At 42.0% G+C, this 18,239-nt stretch overlaps 1 protein-coding gene across 1 annotated transcript; it reads right to left on the reverse strand.

Moving 5' to 3' along the window:
• Positions 1-3,805, reverse strand: LOC142607156 (uncharacterized). The gene has a single exon (XM_075778583.1). The coding sequence runs from the start codon at positions 3,716-3,718 to the stop codon at positions 2,291-2,293; it is 1,428 nt and encodes a 475-aa protein (XP_075634698.1). The 5' UTR covers positions 3,719-3,805; the 3' UTR covers positions 1-2,290.
• Between the last annotated feature and the right edge of the window lie 14,434 nt (positions 3,806-18,239).

Raw genomic sequence — 18,239 nt, forward strand, 5'->3', positions numbered from 1 at the left:
TCTGATTGTTGATTCAGCCTCCATCTATTAGAAAACATTCAAATACTTAAATTATTGAATCCAAATTCCTCCAAATGCCAGACATTATGAAACGACCATCTGTTAGGCACAACATTGATGAATATCCTAACCAAAAAATAGGAGTATCAAGCAGGTCATAAATATTCTCAATCATTTGGAAACACCTAGATCTTATGCCTGTTCCAGTTGAAGAGAATAATCTCCCCATGTAATTACCAAGAGCGTAGGTGTACACCTAGCTCAAAAGCCATTCATTTATAGAAACAGAGACATGACTAAACAAACTCACGATTAGAGTCCCTATATTGGTTTAGGATAGAGCCTTAACAATGATGGAAATTCAAGCAAATAGACAATCAACACAGATCCATGAGTTAACAATGATGAAACCTTCAACAACATTGATAAAGCCCATCAACAATCTCACTTCTCTAAGAGTGTAGAACCCACTGAAAAAAATAATCTTGTACTCGTATAAAATTAAAACTTGTAACAGAATCAAACAAAATTATTAAAATAGGCAAAAGACCAGATGAGATGGAAGGACAGAACTAGTACATGAATTATGGAAATGTATACATGAGTATGCATTAACTACCACAAAGATTATGTGATGTCAGAAAGCTGGACATGATGACATTCAAAAAGTAATTGAGCATAAAGCTGAGAGGTCTACGAATTAGAATACAAAAGAATGTTCAAATTCATGACTAAAATGTTTAGTATATACATCAGAATTGTGTCCTTGTGTGATTTAGTTTAGTCGTAAAATTATGATCAACAGAAAGTAAAAACATGTACCGAGCCTCCTGGTCTTAGAAGCACGATGTTTTATTAAAAGATCCTGGACGATGTTGCTGATGGTTATACAAAGTATATTGAACTTCACCGTCAGCCAAGGTAATTGGATGCATTAAAACAAATAAGAAAATGAAAGAATTTGTTTATTCTTTTAAAATAAAATCTGATAATTTAAAATATGTTTATATATATTTCAAAATTTTCAAATGTTAGATTGCATGTAAAAAATGCCCAACTTTTCTGTATTACAAACCCCAACAATTTTTATTAGTATTTAGCCACCGTCAGCACATTCTCCACTTGTAGTTGGAAAGGTCTTAACAGTGGCATAACCCTTAGCATTGATATACTTACCAGTACCACCCATGACTGCAAGATTGGATTTTGAGGTAGCAGTTCAATGGACCACCAAAGAGGCCGAGACTATCAGCATAACCGCCATGGTGCCACTCTCAAACATAGTTGTGATAGCCATGGTCTGGCTCTTTCCATCTTCAAAACTTGCTTTATAACCCTTGTGCCTTACAAACCAAACCATACCCTATCTCATTCCCCTCAGTCCGTTCATCATCAAATACTGTTAGTGTCGCAAAACAAGCTTTGAATGGTCATTCCTGGAGGGAGTTGACCCCCATTCAAGGGTGGAATCCCATTGATCACATTGGGAAGATTGACGATGCCTGCTTTGTTTCATCTTACACTCCATGATCTATCTTGTGCTTATTAGCTTATAGGATTTGCACCCTGTCCAATAACTGCACTAAATGCAGCAAACAAGCTTAGAATGTCAAAATGTTCAATTTTCATCTTCAGCAATAAATAAAACCTTTCACATAATAATCTCAGATGGAAAAAAATAGTAAAAAGACATGAGGCAATATTCACTCTTGTATGATGAATATTATTGTTCCAGTGTTCTCAACATAAAAATTAGATGAAGGATTAAACTGCTGCTGTAGCCTCAGCCTGTAAACTCCAAGCACACTGGATGGACAATGGCTTCTTCAGAAAACGAAACCAAACCCAAGCCGTAATTTAAAGACCAAGACCAGTGTCTTGGCATCAGCAAACCATGAACAGTGACAAAATGGTTCAGTTTTTCAAACCATTGATCTTTTTTCTCTTCCTTGAAGCCCATCAATGGGAAAAAATCAGTTTAATTACAAGCCTCCCGCGCCTATATTCAACCACAAGCATTACTGAGCAGGGTTCATCAGATGTCCGAGTGCATCTCCTACTCTATTTATATTTTATACCAAACAAAGAATGGTCTACCTACCACCAAGAAACAAGGAAATCCTATTCATGACAATCTACTTGTTGCCATATAAAGGATAACATTCACATCTCTTCAAAATCTCATGCCTCGAAGAACTTGTCAATTATTAAGCCCAAGCACCAATTACACTGGTGATCAGGCCCTTGCCACCATAAACTACCCAAACAACTACTAAATATTGGAGACATATCATTGAGTTATTGATTCCCTAAAATGACAGGACGAGATCAGTTCAGTTATAAGTCCACCTGCACCTCCACCCCCACTACATGCATCCCCAACTAGAGCTTCCCAAGCCTCCAAATCAAATTGAATCTTTCTTTTTTCCATCTCCTCCAGAACAAAGCAAGCAGCATCAATCTTCCCACATTTCAATAGTCCCATTATCAAACATTTAAATGTTTCTGAACGAGGACAATGCCTACTCGTCAACATTGCATTCAAAACATTCAAACCTCCCTCAAAATCTCCAACCCTGCAAAACCCATCAACCATCATTCGATAAGTAGCTGCATTTGGCTCACAACCTCCAACCTGCATTTCAATCAAAACTTTATATGCCTCAGCCATTCTACCTTCCTTGCACATATAATTTATCAATATATTATAGGTCACAACATCCGGCTTAAAATGCCTTTTCCTTATCTCATTAAGTAAAGATTTTGCCTCCTCAATCTTCCCTCTCTTCCCAAGATCACTCATCAAAACACTATAATTCACCAGCCGCGGTTTACACCCTTGATAATCCATATCAAACATCATCTTTTTAGCTTCAGTATACTTTCCTACGGAACACAAACCCTCCATCAATAGTGCATAAGTTATAGCATTCGGATGTTTTCCTTTCGGTATCATATCTTCAAACAAGCTCATTGCTTTATCTAAATCACCCTTCCTAGACAAAAATCCAATAAGACAATTATAAGTCACAACACTAGGTTCCACTTTTTTCTCAAGCATTTCATCAAACATCTTACACGCTTGTTCCCACTCACCCTTCTGAAGCCACCCTTTGATCAGTACATTGAAAGAAATCGAATTCGGACGAAAACCCATTTTATAAGAACGATTGAAAATCTCGATTGCATCATTTAACTGGTCATTATCGACGAGTGCATTAAGAAGCGTATTACAAGACTGCAACGTACGAACACAATTAAAAGAAGGCATTCTATGAAAAAGCTCAACGGCTTTGTCCACCAAATGGGCTTTTCCATAGTGTTGAATCAAAACGATGAAAAGGGTCTCTCTGCATCGAATGTCTCGGTCCTGTATAAGACCAAGAATGGTCTCTACAGCTTCAAAGTTGCGAGAACGAGCAAGCTTGTAAATGAGAGAAGAGTAAGAGGGATAGTCGTGCTTGAAGCCCATTTTGTGGTAGTCGTAGAAGAGAAATAAAGCCTCGCCTGGGTCTTGTACGGCTTTGACATCGGAGACGAATGGTATGGACTTGCGAGGCTTTGGGGTCGGTTTGTGATTGTGAGGTCTTTGTTGATGGTGTGATTTGTTCTTGGGAGTGTGGTCATATTTATGAGTATGAGAATGGATGTGATTGATGAAATGGCGACCTAGAATGATTTGTGTTTGACTGATGCCCTTTGTTCTTGAATGGATCATGGAAGCGGGAAGAGATAATCTGAGAAAACTCTGTCTATACAGTGTTTGATGCTAGTAAAAATAGACAGAGTAGTCAGTAGAGTCCGATATTTTTGTTTTAGAATCAGTTGATACTTTTTTTTTCTGAAACAATTTCAGACTTATATTAGTGTGAAAATGGATTAGTCTTTTCTTTTTTATAATAAAACCAAAATTGTAGTAATGTATTACTAGCTTAATCATAAGCACTAGGCTATTTTTTGAGATATACTTTTTTTAATAGGAACTTGGGTAGCTTTTTTATATAGAAAATGGGGTAGTTTTATAAATGAGTAGATTTTTTAAAAACTTTTTTCGTCAATTTACATTTTTTACCTCATTTTTGTTTTTAAGAATAAGAATAAATTAATTAAATTAGAGATATTTTTAAAAATCAGAAAAATAATAACTAACTTTTTAAATTCTCTTAATATATAAAAATCAACATAAATCTTATATTGTAATGGTACTACTAACAATATAAGATTTCCTATAAAAAAAAAACAATATAAGATTTACCAGTGACATTTTTTACCAAATTTAGCTAAACTTTTGAAAGCGGGCTCGTCAAATGTTAATTTTAGCGAAACATTTACATGACCAACCATAAAACACCTCACATCAAAGCTCAGCAAACCAAACTAACAAAAACAGTTTTTTTTTTAATTAACCAACAAAAAAATTGGCATAATAATACCTTAATGTTGTAATTGAGCTATTATTTATCAACTAAGTTAAAAAAAAAATGAAAAAAAAAAAGTTTTTTACGCAATGTTTGTTTCGTTGGAAAACCTTCTGTAAATATATTTTTCCACATTTTTTAGTGTTTGGTAACTGTGGGGAGTAAAAGGACCCAAGTGGGCCTATGGGCCTTTGGGCTGTAACATGGAGGGCCGACCTGTTCCAGGATTAAACTCTATGAGTTGGCCCATACGCCGAGGGTCCGAGGATATAGCTGAGGGAGAGTTTCACCTCGGACAGATCCAAGAGAACTCAAGATTTTATTATAAAGGTCAAGGCACAACTCTGGAAAGACTAATGGATAAAAGGGGACATCCTGAATCTTCTAGATGCACCAGTATTAAAGAAAATATCAAGAGTAAAGGCTGCCACCTCCGCATTAAAGGCTCTGCACCTACCTCCCTGGCCGCATTAATGGGGAGGTGACCCCTGAACAGTGAGGTGGAAACTTCTAGTCACTGTTCAAAAAGTATCAGGGAAGAAAGTATAAAAGGGGGGTAAAGGCCAAAGAAAGAGGGGCGGTAGCCAAGAAAGAAATTGAGAAATTGTAATCTTTAAGGAAGAAAGAGAAATACTAAAAAAGTATTCCTCGGCTCGAGTCCGAGGAGACCTATTGCAATTATTGTTCGTTATTTACCTGTATTTGTTTATAGAAGTCTATTATCGAGCTCCCAGTACTTCTAACCTAGGTTTCAAGCCCACACTCTACAAATTTTATTGTCTAAGGCTCATTAGGCCTGAGCCCGTGATTGTTTTTGGGTCCAGGTGCAATTGTGCACTTACAATTGGCGCTGTCTGTGGGAAATCTAGTCTAGAAGAGGTAGGGATACTATGGCAGGCTTAGGTGCTCACCATGCAGAGTCACAGGGATCACAACCGGAGGATCATTTCGAGCGTCTTGAGCGTCGAAGGGATCGTGAGGGAAGCGTCCACACAGAATATCCAAGGGCTAGCCATACTCATGGTGGGGGTAGCACTACCCACGAGGAGGGTTCTAAGTCCATGCAGAGGGAAATCAATCGTTTGAAGAGGAAGTTACGCCGTGCTAAACGTAGGTTTTCACCGTCCTCGTCTAATCCTTCCTCAGAGGAGGATAGGGGAGGTGGCTACAGCTCAAGGTCGCGCTCCTCCACCAGTGCAACATCCTCCGGTGAGGAGGACGACCAGCCAACCCGCAAACGTAAGAAGCTTCGTTCTAGGGGCTTAGGCAACGATGCTATGAGTAGGGCGTTGCACCAACTCTCCAAATCTCCGTTTACACGGAGGATTGAGAAATGAAGGCTTTCCAGAACGTTTACCCAGCCCACTTTTACCATCTACAATGGCCGGACTGATCCGGTGGAGCACGTGAGTCACTTTAACCAGAGGATGGCGGTGCACTCTCACAACGAGACCCTAATGTGTAAAGTTTTCCCCTCTAGCCTGGGACCTGTTGCTATGAGGTGGTTCAATGGCCTTAAATCGGGGTCCATAGGTTCGTTTGGGGAGCTTACTAGGGTATTCGCTTCGCGGTTCATTACGTGTAGCAGAGTACCTCGGCCATTGGACTCGCTGTTATCCATGACCATGAGGGAAGAGGAGACGTTGAAAGCATACTCCGACCGTTACTGGGAGATGTTTAATGAAATAGATGGCGACTTTGATGAGGTGGCGCTTAATACCTTTAAGGTAGGCCTTCCTACTGATCACGACCTGAGGAAGTCTTTGACTAAAAAGCCCGTCCGCAGTGTACGTCGCCTCATGGACCGTATTGATGAGTACAAGAGAGTGGAGGAAGACCAACAGCAAGGAAAGGGAAAGGAGAAGGTTATCCCGCAGGAGAGAAGGGATTTCAGGTCGGACAGGTACCACAATAACAGGCCGAGGAGAGATTATGTTGGGCAGTCCGGCTCGGCAGCACCTCGGGCCGTGAGCACGTGTTCGAGAACCGGTGCATCGGTTGTTGGAGAAAGTTCGTAAGGAGCCCTTCTTCAAATGGCACAGTAAGATGTCGGGGGACCTGCGAAGAGGAATCGAACCTCTTTTGTCGGTACCATCGGGATGTGGGCCACACTACCGAGAAGCTGTCGGACCCTTTGGAACCATTTGGAGCGGCTTGTCGGTGAAGGAAAAGCGAAGCGGCACTTGTGTCAACCTGCGGGCGGGGCAGCCGGTCCGGCTCGAAAAATCGGAGGAACAATTCGTCTCGGCCGGCATTGGGAACAATCAATGTTATCTTCGCTGCACACAGTAGGACCGGCTCGGGTCCCACTAGGGTGATGGCGGTTTCCCATTCTCGGGCCGAGGATGCGGGCGACGGACCGAAGAGGTTGAAGGGCACTTTGCCCGTTTTAGGATTCTCTGACGAGGATAAGGTAGGGACTATCCAGCCCCATGACGATGCCCTTGTAGTTACGCTTAGGATAGGGAATTATGATGTGAGGAGGGTGATGATAGATCAGGGCAGCAGTGCAGATATCATGTACCCTGATCTATTTAAGGGGTTAAGGTTGAAGTTGGAAGATCTTACTCCTTATGATTCGCCACTTATAAGCTTTGAAGGGAGAGCCGTTGTGCCGAAGGGACAGATCCGTTTGCCCGTTCAATCCGGCTCAGAAACGGTTGAGGTGGATTTCATTGTGGTTGACGCGTACTCTCCATATACAGCCATCCTCGCCAGGCCTTGGCTGCACGCGCTTGGAGCTGTCTCCTCTACCTTACATGTTAAAGTTAAATTCCCCTCGGGGGGATGTGTTGAGGAAATTCTCGGCAGCCAATCGGTAGCCAGGCAGTGCATATCGGCTGCAGTACTGCATCAGACAGAAGCAGAGCCTTCGACTTGAATCACCAAAGACTTATAGTAGTTAACAACTCCTGATTCATCTGGAATGGTGACAGGAGAGGAGACACATTGTGAGGAGTTAGAGAAATTTCCAGTAGCCAATGGCTCAGAGAGGTTCTTCCAGGTCGGCATACTTTTGCCACACCAAGAGAAGATCGAATTGTTAGAATTTCTAAAGGACAATATTGATGTTTTTGCATGGGATCATTACGAAGCTTCAGGCGTCGATCCGAACTTCATTTGTCATTATTTAAATGTCAACCCAGCTATTGTTTCGAGAAGACAGCCACCTCGGCGTTCTTCCAGAGAACATTCCGAGGCTGTGAAGGAAGAGGTGCTTAAACTCAAAAGGACTGGGGCTATCAAAGAAGTTTTCTACCCCGAATGGTTGGCTCATACAGTCGTTGTTAAAAAGAAGAATGGAACGTGGAGGGTATGTGTGGACTTTACTGATCTGAACAAGGTCTGCCCCAAGGATTCGTTCCCAATGCCTCGTATTGATCAACTGGTGGATGCTACCGTCGGACATCCTAGGATGAGTTTTTTGGACGCCTTCCAGGGTTACCATCAGATTCCCTTAGCGTTGGAGGACCAAGAGAAGACTGCTTTCATTACTCCAACCGGGAACATTTATTATAAAGTTATGCCATTTGGGTTGAAAAATGCTGGGGCTACCTACCAAAGGATGATGACTAGAATGTTCGAACAGCAACTGGGAAAAACCGTTGAAGTATATGTGGATGATATGGTGGTTAAGAGCAAATCAATACCCTCACACGTGAGAGATCTAGCCGACACCTTCCAGGTGCTAAGAAAGTACAAATTGCGCCTTAACGCCTCAAAGTGCTCTTTTGGTGTGGGATCCAGAAAGTTTTTGGGATACATGATTACCCACAGAGGCATCGAGGTGAACCCAGCACAGGTTAAGGCTATTCAGAATTTGCAGCCGCCTCGGAACCCAAAAGAGATCCAGAAATTGACCGGAATGATTGCTGCATTGAATAGATTTATCTCTCGGTCAGCTGACCGGTGCCGTCCTTTCTTCCAATTGTTGAATAAATGGAAAGGGTTCCAATGGACCCAGGACTGCGCGTTAGCTTTCCAACAACTCAAGCAATATCTTTCTCGACCGCCCATTTTGTCTCGCCCCGAGGCGGAAGAGGTTTTGTTTGCTTATCTGGTAGTGGCTGTCCATGCCGTCAGTCTGGTCCTTATAAGGAATGAAAGCGGGGTGCAAAGACCGGTCTACTACGTTAGTAAGTCTTTGAATGAGGCCGAGGTGCACTATCTGCCCTTGGAAAAAGCGCTTCTTGTCGTAGTCCACGCCACGCGCAAACTTCCTCATTATTTCCACTCACACTGTGGTGGTTCTGACCCAATTGCCTCTCAAAGCAGTGCTACGTAGTGCCGACTACTCAGGCAGGATAGCAAAGTGGGGGACCATCCTGGGGGCTTTTGACGTTAAATACAAGCCTCGCACCTCGGTGAAGGGCCAAGTCCTCGCTGACTTGGTGGCAGAATTTGCCGAACCATTGCCGGAAGAAAGTCTAAAAGAGGCCCGCATGGGTGAAAAATCAGTTGGTGTGATCACAGCTGCGGTATCTCCGACTTGGAAAGTGTATGTTGATGGGGTAGCCAATCAGAAAGGATCAGGTGTTGGGCTTGTCCTGATTTCCCCCGAGGAAATTGTTTTCGAAAAATCTCTGAGACTGGCGTTCTCGGCCACTAATAATGAGGCCGAATACGAAGCAGTCTTGGTAGGCATGAAAATGGTACGTAGAATGGGAGGAAAGGAAATCCATGTGTTCTCGGACTCTCAACTGGTGGTCGGCCAGGTCACGGGGACCATAGAGGCTAGAGATCCAAGGATGCAGGAATATTTGGCCCAGGTCAAGCGTCAGCAGATTGAATTTGACTCCTTCGTCTTAACTCATATCTCTCAGAGCGGAAACACCCATGCAGACTCCTTAGCCACGCTGGCAACGTCTTCGGCTCAAGGTTTACCTAGGGTTATCCTCGTTGAGGATTTGCTAGAACCCTCTCTTATCGTTGTCAACGCGCCTCGCATTCATTTGATAAAGCCTGGTCCTAGCTAGATGGACTCGGTCGTGTCTTTTCTTAAGAATGACATCCTTCCCGAGGACAAATCTGAAGCGGATAAGATACGTCGAAAGGCGCCACGCTTCTGGTTGTCCGAGGATCAGAAACTGTATAAACGATCCTTTTCAAGACCGTACTTGCTGTGTGTGCACCCTGACTCAACGGAAGGGCTCCTGGAAGAACTGCATGAAGGGATTTGTGGCAGCCACACCGGGGGAAGATCCTTAGCCCATAGAGCTCTGACTCAAGGTTATTGGTGGCCTAATATGCAGAGAGAGGCTCAGGACTATGCCAGAAAATGTGATCAATGCCAGAGGTTCGCCCCTAATATCCATCAACCTAGCGGGGTTCTTAACCCTCTCTCCAGTCCTTGGCCCTTTGCCCAATGGGGATTGGATATAGTGGGGCCGTTTCTGAGAGCTGCAAGAAACAAAAGATGGCTTCTTGTGGGAACAGATTATTTCACTAAATGGGTTGAGGCCGAGCCCTTAGCAAATATTAGAGATGTTGATTCCAAAAAATTTGTCTGGAAAAATATTGTCACCAGGTTCGGTATACCACACACACTTATCTCAGACAATGGCGTTCAATTGGACAGCAAGGCCTTTAGGCAATATTGTGGTGACATGGGTATCATAAATAGATACTCCACCCCAGCTTATCCTCAGGAAAATGGGCAAGCTAAGGCCGTTAATAAGGTCATAGTCAGTGGGCTCAAGAAGAGGTTGGATGATGCGCAAGGCAGGTGGGTAGAAGAGCTCCCTCATGTTTTGTGGACGTACCGGACCACACCGCGTAGGTCCACGGGAGAAACGCCATTCTCTATGACTTATGGAGCCGAGGCGGTGATACCTCTGGAATCTGGTTTTCCCACCCTAAAGACGAGCTCTTTTAGCCCGGAGAATAACAATGGACTCTTGGAAAAAGGTCTTGATTTACTCGAGGAACGACGCGAGGCAGCTATGGTCCAAATGGCTTATTATCAACAGAAGCTAAAACGGGGATATGATGCCCACGTGAAGCTAAGACCACTTGCACCTGGTGATCTTGTACTAAGGAAAGTTGTAGGCACTTCTAAGAACCCAGCTTGGGGTAAGCTGGGACCCAACTGGGAAGACCCCTATCGCATTGTTTCAGTAGCAGGCATAGGGTCATATCGGCTAGCTGACCTAGACGAAAGAATTGTACCACGCCCATGGAATGTAAATAATCTTAGAAGGTATTATTATTAATAAAATGTGCTTTTGTCAGTTAATATTTCAAAGTTATGAGTACCTCTGACGCTTGCAACTATTCTTAAGAATCAAACAGAAACTTGGTTAAGTGTCGTCCTTGGACCACAAACCTTGTGGAAATTGATATCTTGTCATTTGTTAAACAGAACCTTAGTTATGTCGGGTCATCGGACCTCCCACTTTGGGAAAATTAACATTTGAAGTTACTGATCTTGAGAATCAAACAGAAACTTGGTTAAGTGTCGTCCTCGGACCACAAACCTTGTGGAAATTGATATCTTGTCATTTGTTAAACAGAACCTTAGTTATGTCGGGTCATCGGACCTCCCACTTTGGGAAAATTAACATTTGAAGTTACTGATCTTGAGAATCAAACAGAAACTTGGTTAAGTGTCGTCCTCGGACCACAAACCTTGTGGAAATTGATATCTTGTCATTTGTTAAACAGAACCTTAGTTATGTCGGGTCCTCGGACCTCCTACTTTGGGAAAATTAACATTTGAAGTTACTGATCTTGAGAATCAAATAGAAACTTGGTTAAGTGTCGTCCTCGGACCATAAACCTTGTGGAAATTGATATCTTGTCATTTGTTAAACAGAACCTTAGTTATGCCGGGTCCTCGGACCTCCTACTTTGGGAAAATTAACATTTGAAGTTACTGATCTTGAGAATCAAACAGAAACTTGGTTAAGTGTCGTCCTCGGACCACAAACCTTGTGGAAATTGATATCTTGTCATTTGTTAAACAGAACCTTAGTTATGCCGGGTCCTCGGACCTCCTACTTTGGGAAAATTAACATTTGAAGTTGCTGATCTTGAGAATCAAACAGAAACTTGGTTAAGTGTCGTCCTCGGACCACAAACCTTGTGGAAATTGATATCTTGTCATTTGTTAAACAGAACCTTAGTTATGCCGGGTCCTCGGACCTCCTACTTTGGGAAAATTAACATTTGAAGTTACTGATCTTGAGAATCAAACAGAAAAACTTAGTTAAGTGTCGTCCTCGGACCACAAACCTTGTGGAAATTGATATCTTGTAATTTGTTAAACAGAACCTTAGTTATGCCGGGTCCTTAGACCTCCTACTTTGGGAAAATTAACATTTAAAGTTCCTGATCTTAAGAATCAAATAGGAAATTGGTTAAGTCTTGTCCTCGGACCACAAACTTGATTAAAGTTGATTTCTTATTGCGTCTGGAAATTAGCGCCTTACTGGTCATTGGCTCAGATCTTAAGTTCTATATCTTTAAGCGTTAAGCAAATTTATATAAGGAATGGTCCTCGGATCTTACATCCTACTTAAAACACTACCATACATTATAAGGGTTTAATCGTTATATGAGGTCTTTTTTTTTTTTTTTTTAACCAAGGCATTGTTTAAAATATCTCAACCATGTCATCTGCTGTTAAGTTTTTAATGCTAAAACATGCGCATGATTGCGTGGAGGTTATGATTAATGCTAATGGGAAACTTTTTCGACAAGTACAAAAAGAATAAAGTAAAAACAGATACAACACGAGTAAAAATCAAACAAAATTGTTCTTCATTAATCATTTAGATATACATTACATATTAAGTCTGAATATAGAGGAAGAGAAGTCCTAATTTAGGTCCTAAGCTTTTGGAGGAGGATCTTGCTGAGAAGTGCTGGTTGCCTCGGTCTCTTTCAACTCCAACTCAAAAGGAGACAGAACTTGCTTTCCTTTGTCTGCTGCCTTCGTTGGAGGGACATTGGATTCTACGGTTTGGCTCAGGCCCTTCTCGGCATCCTCGCCTCCTTCCTTTTCTTTATTGGAACCTGAAGGTTCTGTAGGATCTGGAATTAGCTTTGGGACCATAGGAGGAAGAGCAAGAAGATTTGTTTCAGGGGTAGGAACAGCAGCAGGAGTCTCTTCAATCTCCTGTATCTCCAGGGGAAGCCAAACATTCTCGGACTTCCTCAGCTCCGAGGCTAGAGGAACTCCTGCTATGTTTAGAGCTTCCCCCCAGACTTTCTGACAGTATTCCCGGCACAAGGCCGCGAAAGCCTCTGTCAGCTGCTCCTCGGTGGTAGCTACCCCTTCCTCGTAACTCGCCTGCTTGGCAGCTTCTAAAGAGCATTGAAGTGTGCTGGCTTCTTCCTTCATCAGCGCAAGTTCCTTTTCCAAATCCGAGCGTTCCCTTTGGACTCGGGAGAGCTCATCATCTCTTTCATGAAGGAGCTTGCGCTGTCCTTCTATCTGGGTCTTCATGGTCTTCAGGTTTGCCTCGGCCCCATTCCTCTCTCTTTTTAGCTCAACCACCTCAGAGATAAGCTTTTCATTTTCAGCAATGGCCGTGCCTAAGGACTTCTCAGTCTCCATCCGAATTTCAAGCTCTGTTCTGGCTTTCTTCCTAGTATCTTCTATAAACTTCTCGGCCACGAAGACTTCCTGAACGGCCTGCAATAAAGTGTGAGGAAATTAGGTATAGCAGGACACTCATGAATAATCCAATGCTGTTAAAAATGTAATCTTCCTAAAAAGTTAAACTTACCAGGGCTAGATCCCTTTTTAGAGACAGGAATAATTGAGGTTGGCTCATCCTCTCCAAGGTCTCCATATCTTTCGGCAGAGAAGAGGGCGTTCCAACACTTACGCGTGATGGGCATGACCTTGCCGGGCCGCCACGATGCGGACCGTGGCGGGGAGATAGGTGCGCCGTCCGGCCTTAAGTTAGGAGACCCGGGTAGCCGATACTCGGCGCACTTCGGCCACGTCCTCGATCTCCCCGCTTTCAGGCGAGCGGGCCACCGCGCTGCCTTTATCCGACTTAGCGCGCTGAACGGAGTGGCGGTTGTTGTCGCGGTTTCTTTGGTTCCTTGCTACATGTCCCCTCGGCCTCCCCCTTTCTTTTCTTTTTGGGATCCCGGGTTGGAAGTTTTGGCTCGAGTTTGGAGGAGAGGAGGTGGCAAAGATGGAAGAGCTTGGGACCCCCGTCTTTCTCTCGGCAACCTTCGTAGCTCTCTTGGTTAGGAGATCCCGCATCTGTCCATATCCTCCTCGGATTCGTCCTCTGGTCGGGCAACGACTAACCCCTGTAATTCCGAGGCCTCGATGGCTTCTTCTTCCTCGTCGAGAGTACAACGAACGGTTCCCTCGAGGTCTTTCGGTGTCTTCAGAAGTTGGAGCTTGTTCTATCTCCTCGTCTAGCGTGTTTGAAGAAGACACTTGCTCCTGCGGGACAACGGTGCACCTGGGAGTGTGTAGCTAGAGGGACTGCAGCAATTGGTTGTAAATACAGTATGGTGTTAGGGCTGTCAGGGAGGTCGTGATCGTCCAGGAAGTGAGGTCTGGCTACGTTGATCTTCCTACGCCGCCGGTCACCTGCAATAATGGCGTTCTCTGTTGCCTGGAAGTCCGAGGATACAGGATCGTACCTTAGAATCAAGTGAGCGGCCCTAAGTTGTAGGTCCTCGCTGACAAACACCTCGGAGCGCAGTACCCGGTTTAGATCTGCAACGTTGCAGTGGCTCAAGCGTGGGCGCATGTGTTGCTTATCTGCAAAGAAAGACATCAAAGCAAATGAACATGGTCAGATTCACACAACATATAATAAACTTAAATAGACATGAATACATGTCAATACGCATTTTTTGTGAGTGTTAGAGGAAGTTGTGTGGGGGGGAGGTTAATCCTAAGGTGTCGCACCTGGATCTCCCCACTCAACTGGGCAGTGGAGGCCGTCGTGCCAGTTCCCAGAGGCGATCAGGTAGTCGTCCTTCATGCCTTTGTTGGATTTGGGCAGACAGGAGATTAGCCTAACGACACCGGAGCGAGATTTAATGTAGTAACCTACATTGGTAAGTTTATGGGACTCGTACGGAAAAGACGACATCGTGCCGAGTGAGGTTTAGACCCATTTGCTCGTTTAGAGCATCGACGCTACCCAAAACTATAAAAACGTTTGGGAGGCAGTCGGGACACAACCTAAGTGGTTGCGAAGGTACTTCCTAGTTACAGGCTTCATTGGGAGGGTCATCCCACCCTCTACAAAGGCTACCATTGGGATGATAACCTCTCCCTCCTTTCTAGAGCCAGCCACGGCTTCTGCCGGGCAATATTTTAAACCTACATCGCCGGGAATGTGATACTTGGCTCTGAAGCCTTCCATTCCAGCGGCGGTATCAACTAGACACTTGAACTTTCCCATCAAATATGAACGAAAGGCTAAATTCTAAAAGGGGGAATGATTATAAGGAGAGCCGAGGACAGGGTCTGAGGAGAAAGGGTTAAGAAGAAAAAAAAAGGAATGAGAACTTACAGACTTGAAGTTGTGCGAGTTTCCATAGAGTTGTGTAGACAAAAAGTGATTGCTGATGTTTTGATGGAATTAGTCTCTGGAGAAATAAATGAAGGCGCAGGTTCCCGAAGCGTCACGATGTGCGGGAAACGGCCTCGAAATTGTATTTGTCCCGCCCAAATTTTCATGGAATAACAAGGACTGTTGGATACTCATCTCACCGTTGAACGTGGGGGACAAGGTGTAACTTACAGTAATAAATACGCGCGTTTTTGAAAATAAAACTGCCAAGTCTCACCCTCCGGAACGCGAAACGGTCTTCACACATGTGGTTATTTACAAAAAGTGTGAAGGAAGTCTTCGTTGGGTCTAAACCTTTTTTTTATCCTCGGATGATGAAAAATAAAGTTTTGAGGGGCTATTGTGGGGAGTAAAAGAACCCAAGTGGGCCTATGGGCCTTTGGACTGTAACATTGAGGGCCGACTTGTTCCAAGATTATACTCTATGAGTTGGCTCATACGTCGAGGGTTCGAGGATACAGCCGAGGGAGAGTTTCACCTCGGACAGATCCAAGAGAACTCAAGATTTTATTATAAAGGTCAAGGCACAACTCTGGAAAGACTAATGGATAAAAGGGGACATCCTAAATCTTCTAGATGCACCAGTATTAAAGAAAATATCAAGAGTAAAGGCTGCCACCTCCGCATTAAAGGCTCTGCACCTACCTCCCTGGCTGCATTAATGGGGAGGTGACCCCGATGAGGTAGAAACTTCTAGTCCTTTGTTCAAAAGTATCAGGAAAGGAAGTATAAAAGGGGGGTAAAGGCCAAAGAAAGGGGGGCGGTAGCTAAGAAAGAAATTGAGAAATTGTAATCTTTAAGGAAGAAAAAGAAATATTAAAGAAGTAGTCCTCGGCTCGAGTCCGAGGAGACTCATTGCAATTATTGTTCGTTATTTACCTGTATTTGTTTATAAAAGCCTGTTATCGAGCTCCCAGTACTTCTAACCTAGGTTTCAAGCCCACACTCTAAAAATTTTATTGTTTAAGGCTCATTGGGCCTGAGCCCGTGATTGTCTTTGGGTCCAGGTGCAATTGTGCACTTACAGTAGCGAAAAAAAAAAAAAAAAAAAAACTAGTCAATGAAAAACTATCTTTAGTCAATGAAAACCCTAATAAAAATAAGGCTTATTTTCTATATGTTATTTTCCCAAAAAAAAATGGAAAACAATCTCCCTCTCACGCGTTGCATCTCCTATAAATATTATCTTCATCTATAGCTGTGGAAAACATAATTTTTTAGTGCCTTCTCTCTCTTATGATAAGCTTTCTCACTTTTTCTCTCTTCCCTTTACCTTTTCTCTTCTCACATTCTCACTGTCACTGACTCTGGTCTCTTTTCTTCCCATAGATCTCTCTCTCTAACTATCTCTCTTCTCTCTTTTCTCCATATTTCTCTTCCCCCCTGTAACACAATTCTCTTATTAAATTTTTTTTTTTTCCTTCATTGATCGGTCAATAGCTCTGACTTCCAAAGGAGAACAAATTTGCAGTGGTAATTATTTCATTATTCTTTACCAAAATCCCAATTATTTGCTTTGAATTTCAAGCTTGATTTTCTATTTTCTCTAAGAAATTTTTGGTTTGACGTATTCCAGGCAAAAGTTACTTCTTTTTTGTACAAAAATGCAAAAAAATTTAAAAAAAAAATAAAAGAAGAAGAAGAAGAAGAAGAAATAATGAATGAAGTAAAAGATGAAAATTTTAAACATAGTGACTATATTGCTTTAAATTTCTTTTACACAGGACGATCTTTACCATGGACTAATAATATTGTTATATAATGAATGATAATTGTTTAAAGAAATTGCATTTATTGGCAGATACTTTTTTTGTTAGCTATTATTTATACTTATTGAAAATGTATTCCCTTGTCAAATATATATATATATATAGACAAATGGTTGATATGTGTGTGTGTGTACATTCATACGTACATATATTACTGTCTATATATGAGCAAGATAAGTGGTAGAGATCATGAAAATTTGGCAACTAATTAATTTTAATCGTATCTATTGTCAAAATTTTAGTATGAAAACCAAATTCATTCTTGGTTTTTTTATTTATAATAATTACATTAGTTGGTTTACATAAAACACATGTTTTAAATTATACAAGAAAAAAAAAAAAAAGGATACCAAACAGTAGAAAACATTCTTAAGCTCATTTTCAATGTTTTTACCAAACATTAGAAAATGAGATAGCTTTCTAGAAAATGAACCATTTTCTAAAAAACATTAATGCTGAAATAAACAGAGCGTTAATCTTGTCCATCTTTGTCTCTATCTCTCTCCTCTTATATATATATATATAGAGAGAGAGAGAGAGAGAGAGAGAGAGAGAGAGAGAGAGAGAGAGAGAGACTTAAATACAGTACTTAGGAGCTGTTTCTTAGGTTCTTCTCTTAAGATTCTGCCATGTGGCTTTTTTTTTTTTTTTTCGTAAATGAAAATGTATTTTTTAAGTTAAATAGCCACATGATAAAATCTTAAAAGGGGAACTTAATAAATAGCATCTAAGGTATTGTACATAAGTTTAGTTAGAGTAGTAAACAAAAATGCATGAAATTTAAAAAAAAAATATATATATATATATATATATTGTAAAGTTGTGATTTACAACTATGTTTTATGTTGGCTTTATTCCATGACAAAAAGTGTTGTATTTGCTTTAATTTGTTCTTTGTATTTTGTGGGATTTTATTGTATTGGGTTTAGTATTAAGTTGGTAATGACTCAGCTTAATTGAAGATCAATGCATTTCGCGACTAGCTCGCGAGAAGTTCACTAGAAGGGTTCTCGCGAAAATGGTATGTGAGAAGCACATGACTAGAAACTGAAAAGTCGTGTCAGGTTGTCAATTTTGCGAATGTCTCGCAGGTAAGGTCTTCTCGTGAGATACCTGCGAAACACTCTGTTTAGAGGATTTTTAAATGTGACTTTCTTACCCTTCACCCATACTATATATACCCTCATTACCCACAAAATTATGAGAGACCATTCAAAGAAAAAAACCCTAGATAGGTTTTCAACAACACACACACCCATCTTTTAGAGAGAGAGCTACTCATCTTTAGTGAGAAATCATTCTAGCCACTTCTTCTTCCCTCTTCCATTGTTATACATTGAAAGGAGATTTATACCCAAACACAACCCACACCTTTTTAGAGTGTAGAGAGTGTTTTAGAGCTTGGAAAACTTTGGGGATTTGCCAAAAGAAGCCCGTGAGGCTTGACGGATGTAATCGGGCATATTGCGTGATCCGGAAAGCTAGACAAGACA

This window comes from Castanea sativa, chromosome 8 (genome assembly GCF_040712315.1).
Source record: "Castanea sativa cultivar Marrone di Chiusa Pesio chromosome 8, ASM4071231v1".
Taxonomy (NCBI): domain Eukaryota; kingdom Viridiplantae; phylum Streptophyta; class Magnoliopsida; order Fagales; family Fagaceae; genus Castanea; species Castanea sativa.